Source organism: Botryllus schlosseri, chromosome 11, assembly GCF_051294905.1.
Source record: "Botryllus schlosseri isolate E-star chromosome 11, Bs_hap1, whole genome shotgun sequence".
NCBI classification, from domain to species: Eukaryota; Metazoa; Chordata; class Ascidiacea; order Stolidobranchia; family Styelidae; genus Botryllus; species Botryllus schlosseri.
In genome coordinates this window covers 21,642,415-21,667,391 of record NC_137246.1, presented here as the reverse complement: position 1 = coordinate 21,667,391, position 24,977 = coordinate 21,642,415, and the positions used below count along the sequence as shown (strand labels likewise).

At 41.2% G+C, this 24,977-nt stretch overlaps 2 protein-coding genes across 4 annotated transcripts in view; both read right to left on the bottom strand.

Moving 5' to 3' along the window:
• The window catches only part of LOC145450189 (transmembrane protease serine 9-like), a 163,824-nt gene that overhangs the window by 74,787 nt on the left and 64,060 nt on the right, over positions 1-24,977 (bottom strand). The window contains exons 37-42 of one of the 3 annotated variants that reach the window (XM_080328694.1): positions 5,326-5,483; positions 3,716-3,864; positions 3,508-3,649; positions 2,665-2,790; positions 1,924-1,992; positions 1,223-1,648 (exon numbers count right to left, since the gene is read on the bottom strand). The exons of 1 other annotated variant lie outside the window; for it this stretch is intronic. In XM_080328694.1, coding sequence (XP_080184820.1) covers positions 1,566-1,648; positions 1,924-1,992; positions 2,665-2,790; positions 3,508-3,649; positions 3,716-3,864; positions 5,326-5,483 — 727 coding nt within the window. In that variant the 3' untranslated portion in view covers positions 1,223-1,565. Of the gene's footprint in view, positions 1-1,222; positions 1,649-1,923; positions 1,993-2,664; positions 2,791-3,507; positions 3,650-3,715; positions 3,865-5,325; positions 5,484-6,692; positions 6,991-7,054; positions 7,169-24,977 lie in introns of those variants that run through there. One more of the 3 variants, XM_080328695.1, reaches the window with a different exon arrangement.
• The window catches only part of LOC145449927 (uncharacterized), a 32,324-nt gene continuing 16,648 nt past the window's right edge, over positions 9,302-24,977 (bottom strand). The window contains exons 14-27 of the mRNA XM_080328365.1: positions 24,484-24,632; positions 19,711-19,897; positions 18,947-18,979; positions 18,767-18,882; positions 18,083-18,217; positions 17,687-18,014; positions 17,562-17,623; positions 16,550-16,749; positions 16,289-16,401; positions 14,591-14,660; positions 14,346-14,503; positions 13,863-14,009; positions 13,616-13,798; positions 9,302-9,572 (exon numbers count right to left, since the gene is read on the bottom strand). Coding sequence (XP_080184491.1) covers positions 9,325-9,572; positions 13,616-13,798; positions 13,863-14,009; positions 14,346-14,503; positions 14,591-14,660; positions 16,289-16,401; positions 16,550-16,749; positions 17,562-17,623; positions 17,687-18,014; positions 18,083-18,217; positions 18,767-18,882; positions 18,947-18,979; positions 19,711-19,897; positions 24,484-24,632 — 2,129 coding nt within the window. The 3' untranslated portion in view covers positions 9,302-9,324. The remainder of the gene's footprint in view (positions 9,573-13,615; positions 13,799-13,862; positions 14,010-14,345; positions 14,504-14,590; positions 14,661-16,288; positions 16,402-16,549; positions 16,750-17,561; positions 17,624-17,686; positions 18,015-18,082; positions 18,218-18,766; positions 18,883-18,946; positions 18,980-19,710; positions 19,898-24,483; positions 24,633-24,977) is intronic.

Sequence of the window (24,977 nt, the reverse complement as noted above, 5' to 3'; positions counted from 1 at the left end):
CAAGCACACCAAATTCAGAGGCGTGTCGCGGACATTTTCAAATCGGAAATCAGGTCAGTGTCAAAATTTCAATTTCCCTAGGCATGAACCCTCGTGCAGGACATGTGCTTGAGATAGAATTGGACGTTCCGGTTCGTTCGAAGCCCTGGCTAATAACGGGTGATGTTGAATAAAAATTATACTAAACGAAACGTCTATTCATCATATTTAAAATGTACGTATTATCTACTTGAATAGTTCCAAATAACAGCTAAATTCTGCTGTGTAACGTGCGTGTGTGACCAAGACTAATGAATTTCCATATATCAGCCGAAAATGAAGGCGAAATGTCTGCCACGGGGATATCAAATTGATATATCGGCAAAGGTAGGCAATATTCTGTAAGTCTCATTTCAGTAACAACTGATTTCAAAGTACAGTATATTCGCAGATCGAGAATAAGTAACCTATGTGGTTTGTCTACGCCAGTGGTTCCCAACCTGGGGGGAATTTTGAAATTTTTAGGGGGGAATCTGACTTTGGCGTTGTTTTGTAAGATACACTTAGCTCACCAAGTTTTTTAAGATTTTTATGGTAGGACTGTAGTATGAATGTATGAAACTAGTTCAGAATTTACAATTGTATGTTATATTTAAATGCCTTCCGTATAGATATTACACTCCTGATTAAGTGAGGTTCGCGAGACGATTTCGTTAGGCCTGCGACAGCCTCTCGGCCAGATTGCTACTAAGCAGGAAAAAGTCAAGAAAAATTCAGCACAAGGCGAAATTGTTTACCTTTTTAAGCCAACAAATGAGCTAACGTGAAAAACATACCAGATTCATCGATACAACTCAAGGTCATTCCAAGCGGGCTTGGTGATTTGTTTTTCGTCAGCGGCTACCCGACCCGTAAAATACGGGTCAAATTTAGCTGTACTTTACCAAAGTGTGGTGCGGTCCGTATTCGACATAGTTCGGACATATTTGAATATGTTTGGCCATTAATTGCTCAGTCAGCAAATGGTTGTGCGTAAAAATGCACCTTTTTAGTCAGAGGCAACTTTTTCATAGGGGGGAATTTCAGCTCAAATATCGGCCAAGGGGGCCACGAGACGAAAAAGGTTGGGAACCACTGGTCTACGCGAAGCGGAAACGTATCACTCAATATAATGCGCTTTACAGCGAGTATCAACGATAACATAGGCTTGAAGTCGGTTCAAGCCCATAATAAGTTAAGAAACTCAGGATTGAAGCTTTTTATTTATCAATGAACGGAACACAGAAAAATTCGCTATACGTTCAGGATGACAAGACGGAGCTTGGTACAATGTAGTTGTCTTTTGATGGCAGTCGATAAAGTCAGGATAGATTACTAAGTGCGGAAGCAAATGAACTATCCAATTCATAAGAGTCCAGGATGATATTATTAATATTATTAGTCGGAATTATTCGTAAAAAATTAGCAATAAGCCTGATCTAGAGCTATGACGCGGTGTGTTGTTGATTCAGGTACTAATTAGTTATTGATCTGTTACGAATCCACAAAGTTTACGTATATTTGCAGATTCAATATTTTCTATCCAATCACTGAATCATCACCAGTACAACGGTCAGCAGTAGAACGTGCTTTGGAAATACGGAGGTAGCTGCCGAGGTGGTTGATTCCTCTAAAAATGGAAAAATTCAATCGATTAATTTCGAGTATATACACTGTAATGTCATTGCGCTGATTACGGCCATGCCATTGGAAATTGCTCAGTGCTCACCCATAATTTTCCGGCCTCAGGTCTACATATCACACAACACAGATTAATTATCTAACAATTTATACTTATAGGCTCACCCAATACATAATACGTCTGCATGTTTGCATATCAATGTGTTTCACGATTTTTGGGCCTAATGGCAATATACATGACTCAAGCTGAGACAAAACGTGTACCTGCATTGCTGTTTGTCGGTTGAGTTACTTCACTAGGAGCCGATGTCATGGTTTCGTCGGTATCGGTTTCTGTAATTCCCGACCGTAATTTAGCCATCATATATTGGTAAAACAAATTACATCGTGTATTCATAATAGGTTATTATATATATTTCGAGGAATCATTAGACTTTGATCAAATTATGATAGTATTTCTACACAAAGGCACAATATTATATCATATTGATGATAGAAATGTGTCAATGAAATGTGCCAAAGTCGAAATAGGACCAGGCCTATCCTCTCACATGACGTTATAATAAAACACTATTCCACAAAAATCCACAGATCATCTCTCGTACCAACTGAAATCGCCCCTGGCCTCTAATTCGGCACGTTTATCTAATTATTGATCGATTGAATGAATGAATGAATGAAAGAAAGAAAGAAAGAAAGAAAGAAAGAATGAATGAATGAATGAATGAATGAATGAATGAATGAATGAATGAATGAATGAATGAATGAATGAATGAATGAATGAATGAATGAATGAATGAATGAGTGAATGAATGAATGAATGAATGAATGAATGAATGAATGAATGAATGAATGAATGAATGAATGAATGAATGAATGGATGAATGAATGAATGAATGAATGAATGAATGAATGAATGAATGAATGAATGAATGAATGAATGAATGAATCTTTCTAATGTTTCCCCTTGTACAAAAAGTGATATATCTAGTAAAAATATCTCACCGGGATGTGATGTTGTAGTCCCTGTAGAGTCCGAAGTTGTTGAAAACGTATTGGTAGCGGAATGTGTAGTCGTATTCGTGGCGGTAGAATGGACCACAGTGTGCTTTGACAGCGTCATGTTCATAGCTAGAAAAATTAGGGATCAGACGGTGAAGCTTTTCATAACAAATGTTGAATTATGACACCTATGTAATCCAGTGGCTCCTAACTTTCGACAGTCCTTGACCAATATATAGCAGTAAATTGTGATAAACACTATACCCCACTATAGACACGTCGCGGTATTGGGGGAAAATAGTTGCGGATAAGGAAGATTCTTGTCTTCATCCTATAATGACAGTTCAGCCAATCCGAGAATGCTATAGCAAAACCTTTAAAAGTCCTCTCTTGTAAGGTACCTACGTACGACTATACTGGGATGGTAAATATAGGCGCATGTTTTATATTTTCACAATAGCGTGGCTCAAATCAAGCCTTCGGCACTTTCTGGTACCCATCTCAATGGATAATACGAGACATTCCGCATGCTGATATGTGCTAGGGCGCAGAGGGTCCTGCATGCTTTCGTGTACCATATTTTGCGACTTCTTGGGGTGGTACACGCAAAAAAGGGACTCACTGCACCCCAGAAACATATCTCGATAACAATTGTTGTATTTGACTTTTTTCTCCCATTGGAATGGACGCGAGCGTGAAATGCAAAAATGCTGTTTACTCGATTTGCTATGGTGGAAATGGGTGAAAGACACGAATGTGGCCTATACACTCAGTGTTTACAGTCCTCGGGACGGAATGTATAGTGATCGGTAGCCCTTCAACGAAGAACAACCTCTTTATACTTACTCTCTTCGATCCAGTCGGTATAATACGAAACCCTGGTGTAAAAGTCAGAAACTCCGAATTCCCCGCACGACGGACGGACGACGATTCCAAATTGCACCCAGACGTTGTCTCGGAAGCACATAACTGGCCCGCCGCGATCGGACTGTTAGAGAAAGAGAATTTCCACAACATATTCAACTGCTACGGGGCCGCATGAGTTCCAACTTACCGTGCATGTGCCGACACCACCGTTTACACTGTCCCCGCTGCAGAAAGTTGTGTTGGTGTCTCCATACGGACGGGAAGCAGAGCATACGTCTTCATGCTGTATGGGCACTTGAGCTTGTCGCAAAGGCCCGACTTCAGTGCTCTCGGAGACTAAAATCACAATTTTCATATGTTGAACATATCATGTTCATAGGCGTCCGCACGCGGCCCGCAACTATACTGTTTGTGCGACACACTTCGAAAGAAACAATATTAAAATCGGTTGTTCAAATCGTATTGAAAATCTAAACGTTGCCTCAATATATTTCCCCTTGTTCAATACAACGTATGATTGCCGCTAGAGTATTTCAATTCCAACAGCACATTTTAAAATGATTTATTTGAAACATGTCACAGCGCAAAAATCTGACTGACGCCCATCGCAGCACGAGTAAGATTTGTGATTGGCAACTATACGGCTAGCTGTTCCGTGAGCCAAGCATAAGCTGCCGGTTTCAGAGATGTTTAAATTGTATACATACGTCTGTTACAAAAAAGTTATCAATGAAAAGGCGCGGGAAAGTAGTTCTTGGCGTCGCATACGGTGATATATATGATTTGTATTGAATGCGTTCATTGCAATTCGATGCGCCACTTTGAAACCTAACATCCTAATCATAGGATATATTTACAAAATCTGCTCTGCCAATTTAACTTACATATTTCATTATGCCAAATCCTAAAACATTGATCTGATCAATTCAAATTCAGCCAATTAGTGGGTTTGCTTTCGAAATAATTATAACCCGAAGCTCTATCGCATGAAGTTGAAATATTTCGGAATCGATAAACTCGAATCATACAGGTCCATATGCAATAATATTATAGTCATGTCATATGTAAAATTGACAATATGCAGCACATCGAAATCATCATTGCGACTATGGCCTATGCGCCTATGGCCTATGGCGACTATGGCTCTCAAACCTTTTTAGACACGCCCCCCTTTCTGAAAGTGAAAATTTCCGCGCCCCCTTATCGTCTTATCACAAAATGCAACCAGAATGCTGGCAATTCCAACGGACAATTTGATGGCATGGAAGGTATTGACAGTTGATGAGGTAATTATCAAATATGAATTCAGGACTATATAGACAGAGTAATAACCATTGCATGAAAGAAAATCGTGCGTAGCGCGAAAAAAAAAAATTCAATTGACCGCAGCTTCTCGCCCCCCCTTCAGATGGCCTTACGCCCAGAGGTGGTCAAAGTAGTTACCGTCGCTACTCAAGTAGAAGTAGAAGTAACGCCGGAATTTCTACTCAAGTAGAAGTAGGCGTGGTGGTTCACAAGTAAGTAAGTAAGTAGGTATTCTACACTTATTTTTGCCTACAAAACTGAAAACTGTCAAGTAGAAGTAGAAGTAGTCTAAAATCATAACTACTTAAAAAGTAGTGTGAGTAGGCAAAATCTACTTCAAGTACTTCAAAAAGTATAAGTACTTCGTTACTGACCACCTCTGCTTACGCCCCCCAAATGGAGGGCCGCCCCCAGTTTGAGAACCACTGATTTACAGTAAAACTAAAATGGCGTATTTCCGCATTTGACTTCGCCAGACAAAGAATTACTTACGTCTGGAGCCCCATCCAAGGGCGACGCAAAATTCACCTGGATCCGGCTCGTTCGTCAAGCCGGCGATGGCAATGCAGGCCGGTTGCACGAAAGAAGAAAAAACGATGTTAGTTAAGAGTTTCAGAAGACCAGCTCCTTCCGGGTGCGTTAAAATTGACCTGAAACGGTTGCCTGTTAAACTCACATCACTGAGCTAGATGCTTATCGAATAAATGCTGTCACTTACTCTCGAGGTCGACTGATTAACTCGACCAGGTATTTCTTGCCGTTCGACCGAAGGAAAGACACGGTGCCGACTGTTACGACCAGATCTTCACTGAAAATTGTTCAGATTAGTCCTGATTCATAATTCGAAAGCCGAATGCCCAAATTATACCCTTTATTATTTTTTTATTGCCTTTCAAAATCGTGATCTTCGGTAATTGAACAATCATTTGTGCTTCTATAACAATATTGCTACATATTGCGTGAAACTTACAGGATTATATTGTACTGAGATAGCAAGAAATAAGTCTGTTACGCATCAGAGAGATAGCGTAGCGGTGACGCTGTTCTTACGGTGACAAAAAAGCCCAGAAAAAGCCCCGATGAAAGAGCACACTCACAAGGAATGGAAAAAGCCGCGGAATAGAGGTTAGCACAGAAAACGAATTGTGACGTTGGGCACTAGGTCCAGGTGGATGCCGGTTTAAAAGACCGCAACTGGTCGTTCGGCATCCTTCGATATCTGTTCATCACATCGCATCGTGTCTTATGGCATTGCACATAGTGTGTGTCTTTGTGTGTGTCAGTGAAACATCCCCGAATATAAAGTTATCGAGAGTGATACGGGAGTTTTGAACTCGTACTCAAGGTAAACCAGATGCTTTGAAACTGTATCTCCAATATGGTCTTGACATAATCTCACTGTACATGTCCTTCTGTCTATATGTAGTATATCTTCAGTTCATAAATCATATGTGAACAAGAGTATATGTTTGTGCTTATCGTCTTAAATTCCCTCACCGAGGTGGTCAGTAACGAAGTGTTTGACTCTTCCGGATTACTTAACCACGCTTTTCCAATCCAACTCTCACTATATACATACTTATAGTTGGTTACGGTTCAGACAACTTCCAGTTGAGCAGTTGTTAAGTGAAACTACTTACTCTTCACGCTTCGGATTTCGATAAGTTCAGAGTAGTAATATTAAATAAGTTTGCATGACTTCAAACAGTGAAATTGCTATGAGAAATACCAGAGATAAATCGTGCATTATTATTTACTATGTACGCCGTTACTTCGGCTCTACTTGAGTAGCAATGCTGACTACTTTGAACACCCCGGGTACCGCACAAGCACATGCTCACATGCTACTTACACGCATATACATACTTACGCAAATTGTGAGTTCACGCAAGTGGCGGTTGTGAGGACCCATCGATCGTTGACGATGGTACCAGCGCACAAGAAGTCTTCAAGCGCAGTGCTTTCTATTCGCGCAATGAACGGCCACGAACCGTTTTTTGCAAAGTGTCCGCCGACGATTCTGGCGTGCTAGAAATTCGAGACTCGGATTGAAGACAATCTCGCGATGCACAGAGACACCATGCAGGCTCGTTCGTGAACATACCCACAGAAATTCAGGAGCGATGTCTTGTTGTCCGCACTCCCCGTGGACAATCGCTAAAACATGCAATGCAAAATGTACCATCGGGATGTTTCGGGGGCGTGAGCGAGGGTTACCCACCGCATTCCTTTTCGTCGCTCTCGTCTGCGCAGTCCGACTTTCCGTCGCATTGCAAAGATCCGCCGAGGCAAGTCTCGCCGCTCCAGCAACGGAATTGATCGGGCGAGCAGTCCTCTGAAACGAAGTGGAATTTGGGCTGCTCGAAGTAAGTTTGTGCAATCAATTTTACCGAAACCCAATAGGTTTAATGTAAAGTATATTTGAGGTGTGTAGTCTGCCGACATTGTAGACTTTTATCATAAGCAGAAGGGTTTCAGGACAGAAGTATACTTTCAATTTTCGAATTAGTCAAGTATTTATCAATTTATCAGCCAATGAATTAATTTATGGGTAGATTTGTATCGTATTCGTGTACGAAAATACCCAGATGTGGTTCAAGCAGTCACTGATGATACAAAAGTCGATGAAATTCAAAAATATTATACTTGATAACAAGTAGAAGTAGAAATATTCAAAACTAATTTAAATATAGTAGTAAATTGCTGACAATTACTGAAATGATCAGTCTCTAGAACAAGGGTCGCCAACTCAAAATGGGTCGCGGGCCACTTTTCAAATTTCGTAGAGGCCGCAGGCCGCATGAATTCGATATCGATGTAAAATAGGCAACCACGTTCTAAAACTCTAAGTCAGTACAACGGTGAGCTATCTAACATAGGCGATGGGCATATTTGACCACAAAAGAAATAATATTTCATTAAAGGAATACAAATACAACAAAAAATCATTATCACCAATTATATTTTATTTTGAAATGTGAGCTGTGCACGATACCTGGAAACGCTTTTCAGCGACTAAGGAATCGATATTGGGACTAGCGAGATACGTTACTAGCTGAAAGACCATCTCTACGTAAAGCATGATCTTGTGGGGAAGCCCTAAGCCAGTGGTTCTCAAACTTTTTTAGACACACACCCCATTTATGATACTGAAAAATCGTCATATCAAAAATTCAACCAGAATGCTAGAAATCCCAACCGCTAGTTTGATGGCATGGGAGCCGGGAGGTTATGGCTGTTGATAACATAATTCTATAAGATGAATTCCGGACTATACACATAGCACTAACTATGAAATAGAGGTAAATCGCGCAGAGCGCGAAAATATTTTGGATTTAGCGCATCTCCGCCTCCCCTTCAGATGATTTCGCGCCCCCACAAGGGGCGCGCGCTCCCCAGTTTGGGAACCACTGCCCTAAGCCGTTTTCCATGCGTCTCGGCCTTGGCAGTGTTTGGGCTATTGCAAGGCAAGACAATATGCATATTCAGATCAGCTGATTCTCCCTCGATGGAATGCTGTTGCCCTCACCACAGCCGTTTAGCTGTAATGACGAATAGTGATGTTGGACACAAGAGAATACCTTTATTTTGAAAAAACAACAACATGTTGAAACTGAAGTTAATTTCAACATTTCAAATTGGTTTTCTTAGCTTTCTTCCTAAATCTCAAATCAGGTCGCGGGCCGCAGAATATGACTTGGCGGGCCGCGTGTTGGTGACCCCTGCTCTAGAAGTAGATTGGGAAGAGGTGATAGACATTATCATCCAATCATCGATGACAGCGAACACGATTGTAAGATGTAGTTTCCAGACCAACTTGGAGTAACCGATGGCGCCTAATATACGCTTACTTTTTGAAAATGTATTCTCTTACCGATTGTAATTTACTGACGTTAATGAACTACGGACAAGTACGAACTTAGGTGGCGAGATAGCGTACCTAAGTATAATCAACAGCTGCAACGCCAATGGGTTGCGGATTCGAGTCCGTCCGAGGTCGACTCCAGAATTCCTACCTAATAAGTGTCGGAGGTTCATCTAGGCTCCTCATCGCCACCTCATCCGTGTAAGCGTTGTCTTATAAAAGCCTAGAAGTGGGCCGTGCGACAAGTCGGCATCTATACGGAATTGAAATGAAGGAAATTGGCCTAGTGTAAATAAACATAACAGTTGACGAAACACCATGAATACCAAAAACAAACAACATGGTGCTTTTAAGGGGTTTGATACCATACATCGTATCATCACGTTTGCCACAATCAATGTGGAGAGGAATGCACCTTGTTTCATAATTTGAAGTGAGGGTGCGTAGTTAATTGAAAAGCTGAACATCTTTCATTTAATCCGGTGTATTCCCGGGGGGGGGGGCATGAGAATATACAGAATTGTCCGGCCGGTAAATCGCGCAAAGAACAATTTTCAAGTTGAAAAAATAAATCTGAAATAATGAATACCCTATGTGTAAATACGTACAACCCACATCTGACCCTCTCACTTATTAGTGAGAACCGTGAGCTCACCTACAATATTCCAGTTGATTTTGAATCCCCGACCATGACCTGCAACGCCGTCCGAGAGAAACGTGATGAGAACTTCATTTGAGCTGGACTCAAATCCTCTTATGCTCTCGTCACTCCCACACAGTAACGTGTCGTAAACCTTTATAACGATGAAATAGAACACTTCCCATAAATCAATATTGAGGGGATTTGCAGGCACTAAGCTCGAGTTCGAGCCCCCTATATAACACGGAACTTCAGAAGTCTATTTGGATTGGTGAAGTGGAATCGAGAGTGTCCCAGACCCAGGTCCTAGTCTATAGTTGTCTATGGTTGAGGCAAACTCCGATACCAGATGATAAACCATATGCAGGGCCAGTTTCCTGTAACACCAGAATTTGTACCTGTCTTGCTGATGTCGAGTTGCCATCGTAAATGTTCACGAAATCGTGCACATCGTAGGAACAATTTTCCAAGCCAAAAAACTCGAATCGTATTGTGATCACCTGTAAATCCACGATATAATTATATAAAGCACCACTGTATAGATCTTGAAAACACTCGATCGCGATATCACAAATGTCTTTTATAACCGCTCACAAGACAAAATCAATCGGATATTAAAAGTGAGTTATAGACTGCCGACAGTGCCCATGTCCAGTCACAAATGCCTACCGTTGAGTTCGGGATGAATGCAGTTAGTTGGATTTCAAAGATATTGAGTTCTACTTTTTCTACAGTACGGTTATTTGTAATGGATTTTCATCCGTAAAAATGACAAATATTTGCCTATACACTTACGGTGTTCCGTGCTCCTCGTATAAGCCAGCTGCATTGAGTCGAGTCTAAATATCGTCCAGCGAATATTGGAGGCACAATCACACCCTCATCTTTCCCGTCGATTATATCCAGCTCAGAACATACTTTATTTCATGGAATAAGGATAATTAGAACCACAGTGTCACTACACAAAAAAGTATATGATAGGCATATTTAGGCATACTCACTTTGGAAGTCGTTGATTACTGTAATTATAATAAATAATAATTATTTTATTATTATAATTTTGCATAATATATCGGCGTATATCAAGATCAGAGAAACTGTTGTTGTTTAGTTATTTTTTAAAACATATAACCAGCATCAGCATCATCATTACGAGCATGCAACATGGCGAAATAAACAATAATAAAATATACCAGGTATCTTGGAAATAATGTCGACATAATGCCAATATATATTCAAAATATTCCAGTTACGAACACATGAGAGGACCAGATATGTATTTAGTGACTTAGGGTTGGAGAACATTTGGCATCTTACATGAGGGTGCATTCTATATCCTGGTGAAAAAGAAACGCTCCACCATTTACTGATAGAAATACTCTGCCGCGTATAATGAATCTTTGGAATACGATGTTTGTGTTCTTTTGACGGCAATACATAATGTTTTAAACCAGTGGTTCCCAACATGAGCGATATCGCCCCCAGGGGGCGATTTGGCGGTCTAGGGGGGCGAAAATAACGAAGGGGGCGATAGGGGGGCGAAAACGGACGAAGGGGGCGATAGGGGGCGATGGCACGTTTAAACGGCTATATTGGAGTCGGGACCGTAACTACCGCACCCCGAACCCCCCAATTGTGGGTGAGGGGCCCGAAATCGAAGGAAGCCCAAAATTATTTCGTGAATTAACATGAATGATAGAGTAATTTTCAGAAATTCATGCGACTTTTTCAAAAAATTTTCGCGCTGCACGCGATTTAATGCTTTCATGTATCTTGATGTTGGGGTCCCCGTGACCCAACAAAAATACGCATGATTTATGGAAATGGGAGACTTCGGCGTCGGCCATTACTGCGCCACGACGCACCAAGACCTATGAAGTTAGAGGCCATGTAACATGCGACTCCGAGAAGTGTGCCAGAACGATCAGCAGCGAGAAGACCTTGGCCGAAAAGGAATGCCCTTGTGCTGACCGAAAACTTCGATATGTATACATATATGTTTAATTGTCCATAGGCGCCTCAGTGGCTGGCGTCGAATGTTCCTGTCCTGGCGAACTTAACCCTACAGGACAAATGCCATCCCGCAAGGAAAAAATTATTTGCCATTAAAGAAATATCAATATGAAATCATGTGCGTCTTTTAGTTTGGTACGTTTTGACGATTTCCATATCTTCTGACACAGCAGATATAGGAGGTCACGAAATAGCATCATGTAAAGAAGTCAATATAACAACGATTCCGCCTGAAGATGTTTAATTATTATGTAGGGGACCTACCTTTTCCAACTTACCACATCGACCATATTGACCGATTCAAACATGAATTATGTAAATTTGTCGCGCTGCGCGCGTTTAGGCGAAATACGGTGACTCACCAAACAGTACATGAAATAGGGTATAGCTGATATGAAGCAACAAAAAGCCCACTGGCTGAGGGGGGTCTGGGGTATGGTTTATCACCCCATGGGGCCAAATACCAACGTTTTTTTCGGGGGGGGGGGCTGACGAAGTGCTGTTTTTCGGTTCCCAATATTTGGGGGGCGATGATCGGTGTGGAGCTTCAAAAGGGGGCGATGAGTCGAAAAAGGTTGGGAACCACTGTTTTAAACCAACAACCAACATCTACTAAGAATGATGTTGGTGTGGTTATGAACTAAACAGTCTGTCGATGAACGTTCGGTTCAGGTTTGTGTTCGACATACGAACCTTGATAGTTGAGAGGCTTGAGTTAGTAAAACTTCGAAAGATACTACCTACACTGTGGAAATTTTGTGAAGTAGCAGAATTTCACAGTAATCTTAATTAGTTGATCGAATTTCCTTTAAGTTGCACTAAATACCACTTGCGGTAACAGGGTGGCAGCAAGAACATAAATTTCAAAGAATTCGAAAAACAATTATGGTGATTCTCGGGAATTTTGCTTAAAGTATAACGAAATCGTGGTTGTGAAAAACAAGCTGACTGGCCTCTGTCGCGGCTAGGTCCGTCGCCGGGAAACGGGCAACAGTGATAGCACGAGTCTATCTTTCGAGGAGGGTTGGTGTGATAGCATGCACAATAAGGTCAGTCACATGCAAAATAAGGTCACTCACCATAATGTTAGGGTTGGGGGTTAGCGTGTTTAGGGTAGGGGTTAGGGTTAACGTATTTTGAGTGGGTGTAATGAACCTAACACCCAACCCTAATTACCCTAATGAACCACTCCTTAACCGTAAGGAACCTCACCCAAATTACAGAAACCCTAAGGAAAAGGAACCCCGCACTCGGGACCCTAACGTCCAACCATAAGGACCTTCCATATACACTAACATGATTGTGACTGTACTTATTCTGCATGTATCGATTGTCCATATTTTGCATGTCACCGAGTACACTGACATTATTCTGCATGTAACGATTGACCATATTTTGCATCAACCTTGTAGTATCTTTCCGCGCAGTAGCAGAATTAACCATACCGGATGCATCCGCAAATGACATTTGGATCACTCAGAGCAATATTTTGCATCGGTTCCGGAGATCCACTGAGCAGCCCAAAAATATTTTGTCCGAATTAGGGGACATTAGGCACCGTACACTAACCTCAGATTCTAAAAAAGCTGTACCAGCAAATGCCATAAAATCATGATAGAACATTAGCTCCAGTCAAGGGTTACCATATTTTTGTTGATCAAATTACGGACACTCTTTAGCGCCCACTAGCGGATTTCACAATGGGTTATAAACACATTGTCAGTCAATATGACGTCACACTAGCAAAGCTTCACCTATCGACTGTATACAGGAGCAGAGTGAAACATAGGTTTTGAATCGGGTCCGGTACGTGGTCCCCATATTAATTTCAATATACGCTGTATTAAATCGCGCGCAGCGCGAAGAGAAATTTTAAATTGCATAGATCTGCTTAAAAATAATATAATTTATGTTGATCTACGATTTACTTCACGCCTTCAAAATTTCGGACATTTAGACATGTTTTAGGATTTCCACCCGGAGGCAGTTTTTACAGTGAAATTCAGGACATGTCCGGTACTTCCGGACGTATAGCAACCCTACTCCAGTCATATCGTCATGAGTGACATTTAGAACTACACCGAGCGTGATATTATTGAATACCACTCAGACAATAGCTTGTAGAGACCGGGGTGTATAGATAGGGAGGCAAAAGCGTCTTGCGTTGGAATAAGCATTATCAGATTACATGATGTCATATATGTTCATGTTAACGTTCTTGTTTATAACGAATCTCCAATAAGATCGCGTATCCTACTATATACCACGTAAAAGAATATCTCTAACATGCGTACCGTCTTCTATCATATCAATATGAACAGACACCCTTTCATAGAATGAACGGAATCCGCATGAACCAGTAATAAACGACGCGATTCCATATTGAATCCACGTTCCATCATTCTGGCATTGCAACGGTCCACCGGAGTCTCCCTGGACATATGATTTTCAGAATCGACTGCCATCGCACGCCATTTTGCCGTATATACACTATACTAACAAAACAGGCACCCAAGTCCCGGTCGATTTGACCCAAGCAAATGAGCGCGTTGTCGCCTCCTTCGAAAAGTTGGAACCCGACCTGGCATGCACTGTCGTTCAATACCTTTACTTGAACTTGTTGCAAAATATCTGGCGAGTTCAATTCCCGGGATGGACCTGTGGTAAAAGAAAACCGCCGTTACTACACGCCAAACAATCACATATGTATACACGGATAACGTAATTCGAGAATATAGAGTGAATAAATCGATTTTATTTAGACTTCATCAATCAAAGATATATTTTAGTTGGCCTGCATTGAATGTATGGTTAATGGTTATCAATAGGCGATCGTGAAGTAGGCGAACGGGCATATTTGTGAATGGGAGAATTCATATTTGATAGACATCCATCAAATAGCGATCGAATGAGCCATCACTGACTAGCGTGTGTAATACGAGGGTTATCGCAAGTCATGTGAGCTGATATGAACTCTATAACATTCGATTATTCAACACTTACCAGTCGCACCCCAGCCTGTAACGATGCATGTTGCACCCACCGGGGGTCTCATCTCTCCTTTCGGTGGTAAACATACCGGTTTATACCATTTTGAAGTGAAGTCAACTGGTTCTTCTAGTCTCAGAAATGCGATGTCGTTGCGTTCAGATCTTTATGAGCACAATATAAAATAATTGCGCTGTTTTTTTAAATTTCCAATCTGATTTTATGAATAAATAAAAATAAATATATCAAACTTTATATGATTGAAGGTGAATCCTTTAGAAGTCATCACAATGTTATCCATATCATCAGCCCTCACTAGGGCTGTATTTAAAACGACAGGTGTTTTAAAACAATTTGTTTGAAATATGTTTGTGTAAATACTTTCGACAAAACATTTGTATTAGACTTGAGACGAATCTCTTTAGACATATACTCGAAGTATATACGATGTGGAATGGTTGGAACTAGGGATGGTGGGAACGCGAGGTTCAAGTTCGCGTTCTGTGTGTGAACCTCGGAATTTTATAGGTTCAGGTTCACAAACGAACCTTGGTAGGTTCTGCACTGTTGTGAACCTTTTTTATATATTACAATTTTCACTTCATTATAACATCTTTGGTTGAAATTTATTGCATTTCAACTGCGGGCCACTCTATGCATGGCGCTGACAGCATAAAAACAGTCAACCTTTAAATGAGCATGCACCTTGTTTGTTTTTGGGTATTCATGGTGTTTTTCGACTACTATGGTCATTTACACCAGGCCGATATTCTTCTTATTTTCCGTAACTGCCGACTTATAGCACGGCCCACCTCTAGGCTTTTGTAAGACACCGCTGACGCGGATGAGGTGGCGAGGAGGAAGCATGCACCTTGACAATGTCGAACATTTTACTTGCTTCGTTACAAAAGTTTGCTCGAAATATCTAGCTTTCCGTATGTGAATATTTAGTGACTCTCTGCTTTGAGCTTGACCTGCAATCACACAACATCAAGAGCGAAATACACTACATGTAGGTAGTCACGGAATGGTGCTTATTCAACGAATTAATGAAATTGATGTCGTTGTCTGATGTTAAATATCTAGCAGGCGCACGGATTCAATCTTGATATCATATGTATTGTATCATAAAAATCAAATCCGTGCGATTGAGGTGTTGACTACTGCTATATAACTTGATAATGTGGTAATATCGGTAGCAAGTATAGAAACCCGTTTTATACTCTGCTCAATAGCAACGTAGTAATACTCAGACGCCAAGTGCATTGTCCGGTCTGACCTAGCTTGTTAAGGCGTAAGCTTATATTCCCTTGCAAGTCATCGTCGGAATTACTGACAAAGCGACGGAAGAATTGATTTTGTAAGATTATTATATCATTTGATTGCCCCACTTGATACAATTGGCGACGTTTAAAACGTGAAAATGTACTTCCGCATTGTGGCATCATGTGGCCACAGTCGTCGCTACATTAACATGGGCTATCAGTTCACTGAAACGCAGGGCTGGAATTAGCAATATGACACCAAGTGACGTCATGAGGTTCACGTTCGCGTTCACACGAACCTGAAACTTTCCGAGGTTCACACCATCCCCAGTTGGAACCTTCGAAATCATCATGGGTTTAACAGTTATAGCACGTAGTTGTACATAACTGGAAGGGAGTGGATGGATGTTCTGATGATAATGACCACCGACCGTAAAAATACTGCATAACGATGTAGTCCGGGTCAAAGGTATTTTTGATTTGTGTAAGACAGGGGACGGAATCGTTTCAAGGAGTCATGTTGACTCCATCCTCAATTATAATCTGGAATCATATAACAATGGCAATCGGATGTGACGTCACAATTGAATATTCGTGACATCTTGGCTAAGATAACAACAATAAGAATCTGTTTTAAACATGTTTGTTTTAAATAGTTTTTTGTTTAAATGTAAGTCAGTCCTCACCCTCCGTAACCTGGGTGCTGCAAAGCTGCTGCCACGTTGATTCTCCTTTCGTGTCTCGAAACAATGTTAGAGTTCTTGTTGTAGTCACCAATGGCGACCTGCATATCTGAACTGTATGAGAAGACGCGTGTGATGATACCCGTTGAAATGTTGGTGAGAGAGCAGCAAACGGTGAATTGAGGGCGATATTGAGCGGGTGAATATATGTAGCAGTATGTCATTATATGTGCACAAAAGATATGCAGGCTACTGATCATACTCCAAGTCCAAGTAAGCTGTAAGAGTCGGATAGAGCGATTCGTACCTAACAATGCAGTGGGCTGCCGTTAAAACCCAATACTCCGACATCAAAGTTCCTCCACAGGTGAAGCTGTAAGAATCTCCGTTTTTACGATAAAGTCCAACTTGCCACGGCCACGAACCTTCCACTGCGTTATGTCCACCGACTATTAGGGGAGTCTATGGGACACAAAATATATTGCGTAAGAATGATGCATGGAAAATGTGCTTATCATATGCTGCTGCGAACGCACATATAGTTACTACGTCGGTGGTTAGCTTCGTCGCAATCAACAATTAGCTCTTTCCGGCACACCATATTTTCAGCACCCAAAATGAGGACATTTTTTGCCGACTAGTAAAATGAAAGTAGCATTGTTACGTTTGAGTTTGATGTTTTGCGTTTCCTCGGTAGTTGCAGGGAAAAGTCACAAAAACAGACACAAAACAAACTTGCGCCAGAAAAATTGAGACAGATCCTCGCGTGAGAAAAGTCAATATATTCCAGAGAACGTCAAACAACGTTTGCAATAGCAATCAACAAGGTAAACGTGGTAGAGCAATTTGTTGGGAAACCTTTTATAAACCAGAAATTCCGCATGTTTTATAGCTACAGTAATTGTTGGGAAATAAATACAACATCTGGCCTAAAAGTCTTGTTGAAAGTATAAGCAACTTAGCCTTTTCGATATCCAAAAAGAGGGATATTTGGACATTGTTGAGCGTCCTCGGAGGACCATTCACTTTATTTGAGAAACAAGGACTAATGAAAGAGCACATTTGGTAAGCCTATATAATTGGCAAACTATGTAACTTCGCCATAGAGCAGAACTGCTGCAAAGGATATATCCAGGAGACTTCCGACAAATTCGGCATATTGTTTTCGAATATTTCATTGTTGATATATCACTCAGCGCGACATCGGTTATCTCAGGGCTCATAGTTGGGGCCAGTGGACAGTGGATGATGCTAATTGAAGAAGAAAGACTTACGAACGGGAACTCGGGAGCAACTTCCGATTTCCCACACTCCACAGACCCCCGGGTACCTAGAGCTGTTCGGATACGATTGATATTAACACGCATCACTTTATTCACGATGCTAACAAAATACTAACCACATTCCAATTCATCATTGTGACTTGGACAGTTCTGAACTCCGTCGCATTTCATAGATCCGGGCAAACAAGTTTGGTTCCAACAGCGGACCTCATCCGATGCACACGCGTCTGTATAGTGTGTAGAAAGCAACAAAGTATTACAATGGAGAATACGAGGCATATTTTGATTTAAAGATGTGTATAATCCTTTACCTACGGCTTGCCACGATAGTGAGAAGCCCGCATCCTCGAAACTATTATCGGAATGGAATTCTATAATCACTGCGTTGCTCTGGCTTTCCAAATCAAGTGGCGGCTGGTAACCACAAATGCGCTTGTCTCCATACTGAGTATCAAAACACAGCGATCTCGAGAGAGTTTTATACTCTATACTTCATTCGTTAGACACGTTACCTTCCGGGATAGAGTGGAGCTTCCATCATAAATTAGTAGATAGTCTCCTGCACAAGGAGCGTTGAATACAGATTGCTCGATTCTGAATTCCTTATTAAATCTGATTTGAATCAACTGCAAACATAAAACCGAACATCGCAGGCAATATTAAACCTGTGATTATTACGAAATTCACCGAAATTATATACTGGCTGTAAAAAAGAATCACGCTGGATGTAAAAAATCGCGAAATTGGATTTCTCGAGAATTGTTTTGATCTTATCTGATTCTGCTAATGAACCCGTGAAACTTATTGCGGTGATTTTGTACCGAATCAAAATCTAAGAGCTTCATAATTATTTGCGAGACATTGCACACGGCATTTGTTCATCGCCCACGTACAGCCTATATGTTGTGCAGTGTTCATGGACTCTGTACCTATAAATATATATATTAGTATAAATCTTTAGTCGCTTGGATTTGGTTGCGGACGGGCCTTCACGAGTCATGCGTAGTAGTACGCCAGAATAGAAATTCGTGATTCGTATTACTTCTGGGCATTGTAAAATCTGATAAATATTGCTGCATAAGTGCATATGTTCATTCTGATATGCCGCATTTGCTCTCATATATCTTTGCAGCATTCTTTTACTGAAGGTGCCAGTTGAATAGGAAGTAAGCCAGCTGCCACTGTCCGACATATACCTGCTGCGCTTCTACCAAGATGTACCAACGCAAATGTACGCCCCCCGGGTATTTTCCGACGCCATAGTTTGGGGATGAAATCACCCCACTTGTTCTGTCTCTTATCACGCTACTCTCTGCGTTAAAAATCCATCAAATAGACACAACACTTGTGCAAAATAGACAAAAAAAGGCGCTCACCCATAATTACTTCTGTCAAGCCGTTCGATATCACTGAAATACAATAGATAATGTATATCAGGCGTCGGAACTCTTTTCGACAAAAGAGTCATATTGACCCTAAATTTTAAATTGTAAGTGTCAAAAGAGCCATATTTCGATGTCAACTGTCCAACTGTAAACAATCGAAGATTAGTGACGTCATTGAGGCACAAAATCAAAGATATCTACATGAAATTAGTCGTGTGTGATCCATATTTCCTACGTAAACACTGGTGTGATTTTTTAACGCTCGCACTTATCCAGTTTTTATCGCATTTACCATTTTTTCTAGAGAACACTTTCAATTTATTGAAAAAAGTGGTCAAATCCTTTTAAAAGAGCACAAATGATAACCCTATATAATGGATCCAGGTAAAAAAAAAATCTACCGGACCTTTGCTGAAAATAGCTGTGCAACCCTGTTATACACTCTGTCAAATATGTACGCTACATCATTGAAATGAGGCTGTGTGAAATCCTTTTCGTAATACGCAAGACTACAAGGGCCAATGTAATTGTTAATAAATGAATAAATAAATAAATCTTGGATCGTGTATTCACAAACGGACTATTGAGCGGTATATTGTTCATATACGAAGATACTAGTTTATACTGTGGTGCTTGAAATCGGATCCCATACGATACCGTTATTTCAGTAACAATCGCTACGATTCCACCCTTATGGGTCGTTTACGATCACTGTTTTATCAAGTTTGATTATGCAATATGACTATTAGAAATACCATGCACGCGGGGCCTACGTTTCACGGCATACGCATGCATCTTACCATCATTAACGAATGGAAGTAGATAATGCACATTTGCGTAAGATCCGGGGATGCTTGATTCACAAAACGACCCAAACGATGTGAGTCCCGCGACAACCCATGTCCGATTCTGCAACGCTACCACTGGCCCGCCAGAATCACCCTGTTTAATACAACCCGTTCAAGCGATGTCCATAGCAGATCGTTTATCTTGCCTTGGAAAATATGCCTTTGATTACCACAGGCCTATTCACAATTACACAGGCCTATACTTACATAATAGGCCTACATCTATCTGAGCGAATGTCCCATCGTTGATTATCACTGGTCAACACAAGTTTTGTTGGCATTGATCAGACAATTGATTCTGACTAACTTTTGGGCGCTGAATTTAAAAAATGACGTCCGTTTTTCTCTATCACGTCACGTTTTTGGGTTAGGCATACCCCACATCGTCTCATAACCCACATATACGTACTACATTTCATATTTTCTATTTATTGTATAATACGCTTTAAAAACCACAAACAGTCGAAAGTAAATCAATAGTATTCAAATAAACATTTGCACTGCTTTATTTGGTTGATTTTAACTGATGTTGCTTCTTCAGGGTCCAAATTTACGATAATAAGTCATAATCCTGTGGATTGTCCCGTTTGATACTCGGGCAATAGTCAACTGACATCAGTGTTGGGATGAATCGAGTCATGACTTCACTCGAGTCAGACTCGATTCACCTTTTTCGTATGACTAGACTTGACTCGAGTCACTTTGTAGGGATGGTGTGAACCTCTGAAAGGTTCAGGTTCGTGTGAACGCGAACCTTTTTGAAAGGTTCTGTGTGAACGCGAACGTGAACCTCGTGACGTCACGTGACGTCATATTGCTAATTCCAACCCTATCTTTCGATGAAATGATAGCCTAAATTAATCTACAAGATACCTAGCGACGACTCGGGCCACATAATGCCACAATGCTGAAGTACATATTGGCGTTTTAAACGTCGCTGAATGTATCAACCGCGGTTATCAAAGTATATAATAATCCCATAAAATCAATACATTCCGTCGCTTTCCCAACAATTTCGAAGAGGACTTATAGCGGGGAATATAAGCTTACTTACCGGACAATGTATTCGGAGTCGAGTATTGCTGCATTGATGTTCAGCAGAGTGTAAAACGGGTTTCTATACTGGCTATCGCTTCCACAAACAACAACAAGTTATACAGCAGTAGCCAACACCATAATCGCACGGATTTGGTTTTAATGATACAGTAAAGATATGTAGTCAAGACTGACTCCGTACGCCTGCTAGATTTTTGTCATCAGAAAACGATATCAATGTCATTGATTGGTTGAATGAATAAGCATCATTCGCTGACTACATATTTCGCTCCTGACGTTGTGTGATTGCGGGTCAAGCTCACAGCAGAGTCATTAAATATTCACAAACGGAAAGCTGGATATTTCGAGAACATTTTTGTAACAAAGCAAGTAAAACCTTAAATTGTCAAGGTGCATGCTTGTCTAGTGTCAATTTTTTATGCTGCCAGCGCCATGCATAGAGTGGCCCCAAGTTGAAATGCAATAAATTTGAATCAAAGATCTTATAATGAAGAGAAAATTGCAATTTACCAAAAAGGTTCACAGTGCAGAACCTACCAAGGTTCTGTTGTGAACGCGAACCTCTAAATTTCCGAGGTTCACACACAGAACGCGAACGTGAACCTCACGTTCACACCATCCCTATCACTTTGCTAAAATGACTTGACTTGACTCGGCGAATCAGAAATGTGGATTGACTCGTGACTCGGAGCAAAATTCACGAGTCAATTTCAAGTCATGAATCAATCGGTGTCGATAGAAATCACTGTATCTTGGACATGTTCGGATTGTTCGCCAAACGCTGCTGTAACCCGTGAGAGCGACCAATCATTCAATGATCGTGCGTTTTACTGAGCCTCCATCATTCTCTCACGAATATATTGACCACAAACGAAGTGATCGAAGCTTTTACAGCTTACGTTGTAAACTAGTAAAGTAATTAAATAGCAAAATATATATTTCTGTTCCCTGTTCTTACCTTAACCGAACCTCTTGTTTTATTGAAATTAAAATCGAATATAGTTTATAACTCCTCAACCATTGGCGCAGACTCGAATTGTATCATATCAATATGTATAAATGGGTAATGTATTACATCTTATCAATTCGTTTCTCTACTCTCTATTTTGGCTGGTACCTATAAACGGAGGTTATGCACCTGCTTATGTAGATTAACAGTTCTACGTATATGTTAGCGATATAGTCCCTTGCATGTAGGCCAGTATTTAAGTCAGTGGTTCCCAACCTTTTTCGGCTCATCGCCCCCTTTTGAAGCTCCACACCGATCATCGCCCCCAAGTATTGGGAACCGAAAAACAGCACTTCGCCAGCCCCCCGAAAAAACGTTGGTCTTTGGCCATATAGGGTGATAAACCGAACCCCAGACCCCGCTCAGCCAGTGGGCTTTTTGTCGCTACATATCAGCTATACCCTATTTCACGTACTGTTTGGTGAGTCACCATATTTCGCCTTGAAGCGCGAAGCGCGACAAATTTATATAACTCATGTTTGAATCGGTCAATATGGCCGATGTGGTATGTTGGAAAAGGCATGACCCCTAAATAATAATTAAACATCTTCGGGCGGAATCGTTGTTATATTGACTTCTTTACATGATGCTATTTCGTGACCTCCTATATCTGCTATGTCAGAAGATATGGAAATCGTCAAAAAATCGCCAGGACAGGAACATTCGACGCCAGCCATTGAGGCGCCTATGGAAACTTAAACATATATTTATATATATCGACGTTTTCGGTCAGCACAAGGGCATTCCTTTTCGGCCAAGGTATTCTCGCTGCTGATCGTTCCGGCACCTCGGAGTCGCATGTTACATGCCCTCTAACTACGTATGTCTTGGTGCGTCGTGGCGCCGTAATTGCCGACGCCGAAGTCTCCCATTTCCATAAATCATGCGTATTTTTGTTTGGTGACGGGGACCTCAACATGAAGATGCATGAAAAGATGAAATCGCGCCCAGCGCGAAACTTTTTTGAAAAACTCGCATGAATTTTAAAAAAATTACTCTATCATTCATGTTAATTCACGAAATAATTTTGGGCTTCCTCCGGTTTCGGGCCCCCCACCGGGGGTTTGTGGTGCGGTAGTTACAGTCCCGACTCCAATAAAGTCGTTTTAACGCGCCATCGCCCCCTATCGCCCCCTTCGTTGTTTTCGCCCCCTATCGCCCCCTTCGTCCGTTTTCGCCCCCCTATCGCTCCCTTCGTTATTTTCGCCCCCCTAGACCACTAAATCCCCCATGGGGGGCGATATCGCCCACGTTGGGAACCACTGATTTAAGTCTATATTTGCTCATCGGTTCAGAATCAATGACCAATCGATCTGTGATTCAGACCGCTAGTAAAATGCAATGACGTAATCGTGCTTCATACTTCAAAAAGGCAACTTGACTTGAATTTTGACTTGACTCGTGACTTGACTTGACTCGACTTGACTCGAGTCACCTCCAAAAATCGAGTGACTTGACTTGACTCGAGTCTCCTTCGAAAATCGATTGACTTGACTTGTTTCGAATCAAAATGGACAATGACTCGAAATGACTCGTGACTCGAAGGTACTGACTTGATCCCAACACTGGCTGACATATGTAAGCTCCACTCTACTCTGACATCTTACCTCCATCATCTTCAGATGTTGGGGGATACTTTCTCGTTGCCCATCTCTGCCTATGTCAAGGTTTTTCGGGAAATTATTTATGTATTCAAGCTTTTTTGAATGTCTGCTGTTCGACATAACATATGGCAGTGACACGTGTGTATCAGGGTTACATGTGCATCCTTATTGTATGACCACTAAGAAAACACAATATTTCAAAGCTTACACATATGATCCAATCGTGCTTGTGATATTGCAACAATTCAATGTTTCTGTATTACTCACGAAGAATAACTGAGAGTACAATTGTTACTGTGTACCTAAGACCGTTGCCATTTCGGAGAATGCCACACTTTAGGATCCTATTTTGAGCTACTAATATACCATTTGCCATTCGCTTGAGTTGTAAATCGAGATATAATATGGCTAAATTCGTGAAAAATTGGCATATATTATAATATAGCTATAGCCTTAATCGAGTGGAAAAGCAAAGTCAACAAATTTTTCGTTTTAAATTGTTGCCCATTGTTATGATTGCCCCAATGTAGTATTATTTAGGATCGCGTGGCCAACCTGCGGCTGTAAAAGAATAATTATGTGACCGTTTTTAGTGTGGGTCTCACGACACGAATGATAGTTTTTCTGGTTCCTTTGTGGCATTGACCGTACAATGGCGTATCGAAGCAGCCAATTTTAAATAAACGTTCATTCAGGCGGTAATGGCGGGAGTGGCATACGCAAGGTATTTCACAAGAAAACATTGAATTCACACAAGAACTATCCACGATGTGACGTCCCCAGAAGCTAATTTAACAGGGGTATTTATTTGGCGTTCAGGTGGTCCAATATGACTATCCGCTGGAATGCGGCGTTGCGCTATGCATGTAATCGCAATGCGGCCTTGAATAGCAAAACGGTTGTACAATGTACACCCCTGATTTATATTCTACCCAATGGAGTGAAGTTTACTTAATTCCTCGACAATGGATGCAAATGCAATCGCATATGTAGCAAAGACAGTTTGCTTACCTGGCAGGTATTTGCTCCCCCGTAGGGAAGTCCAGTGCATATGATTGACAGCGACATGTTTGGAATAAGGGTTAACTCACTACACCTCTCCCTTGATATCACTGGTGCGACGACCTGTTTTAAGACAGCACTCGCTGTTCCCCCGTCTCCTGAAAATCCACGAATAGTTGATGGTTTGGGAGTTGGTGTTAGCTTATGCGGAGAGCATCGGTGGAAATACACCAATGCAGTCGTCAGCACTGCGTTTTATTGATGCCAAGATTGTGTAATTTTCTGTTGATTTATTCGAGAGACGAACAACGATGTCAATACTCCAAGATTACACTACACAAGTGGTTCCCAACCTTTTTGGATGTCGGAGCAGCATTTCAAACTTCAGAGTACGCATAGAGCCGCATGAAAACACTCGAGTAGGCTACTTATAACGTAAATTTTAGCTAGCCTACCTCTGGAACTCACCATCTAGCTAATTCTAAAGTATGCACATAGACTTC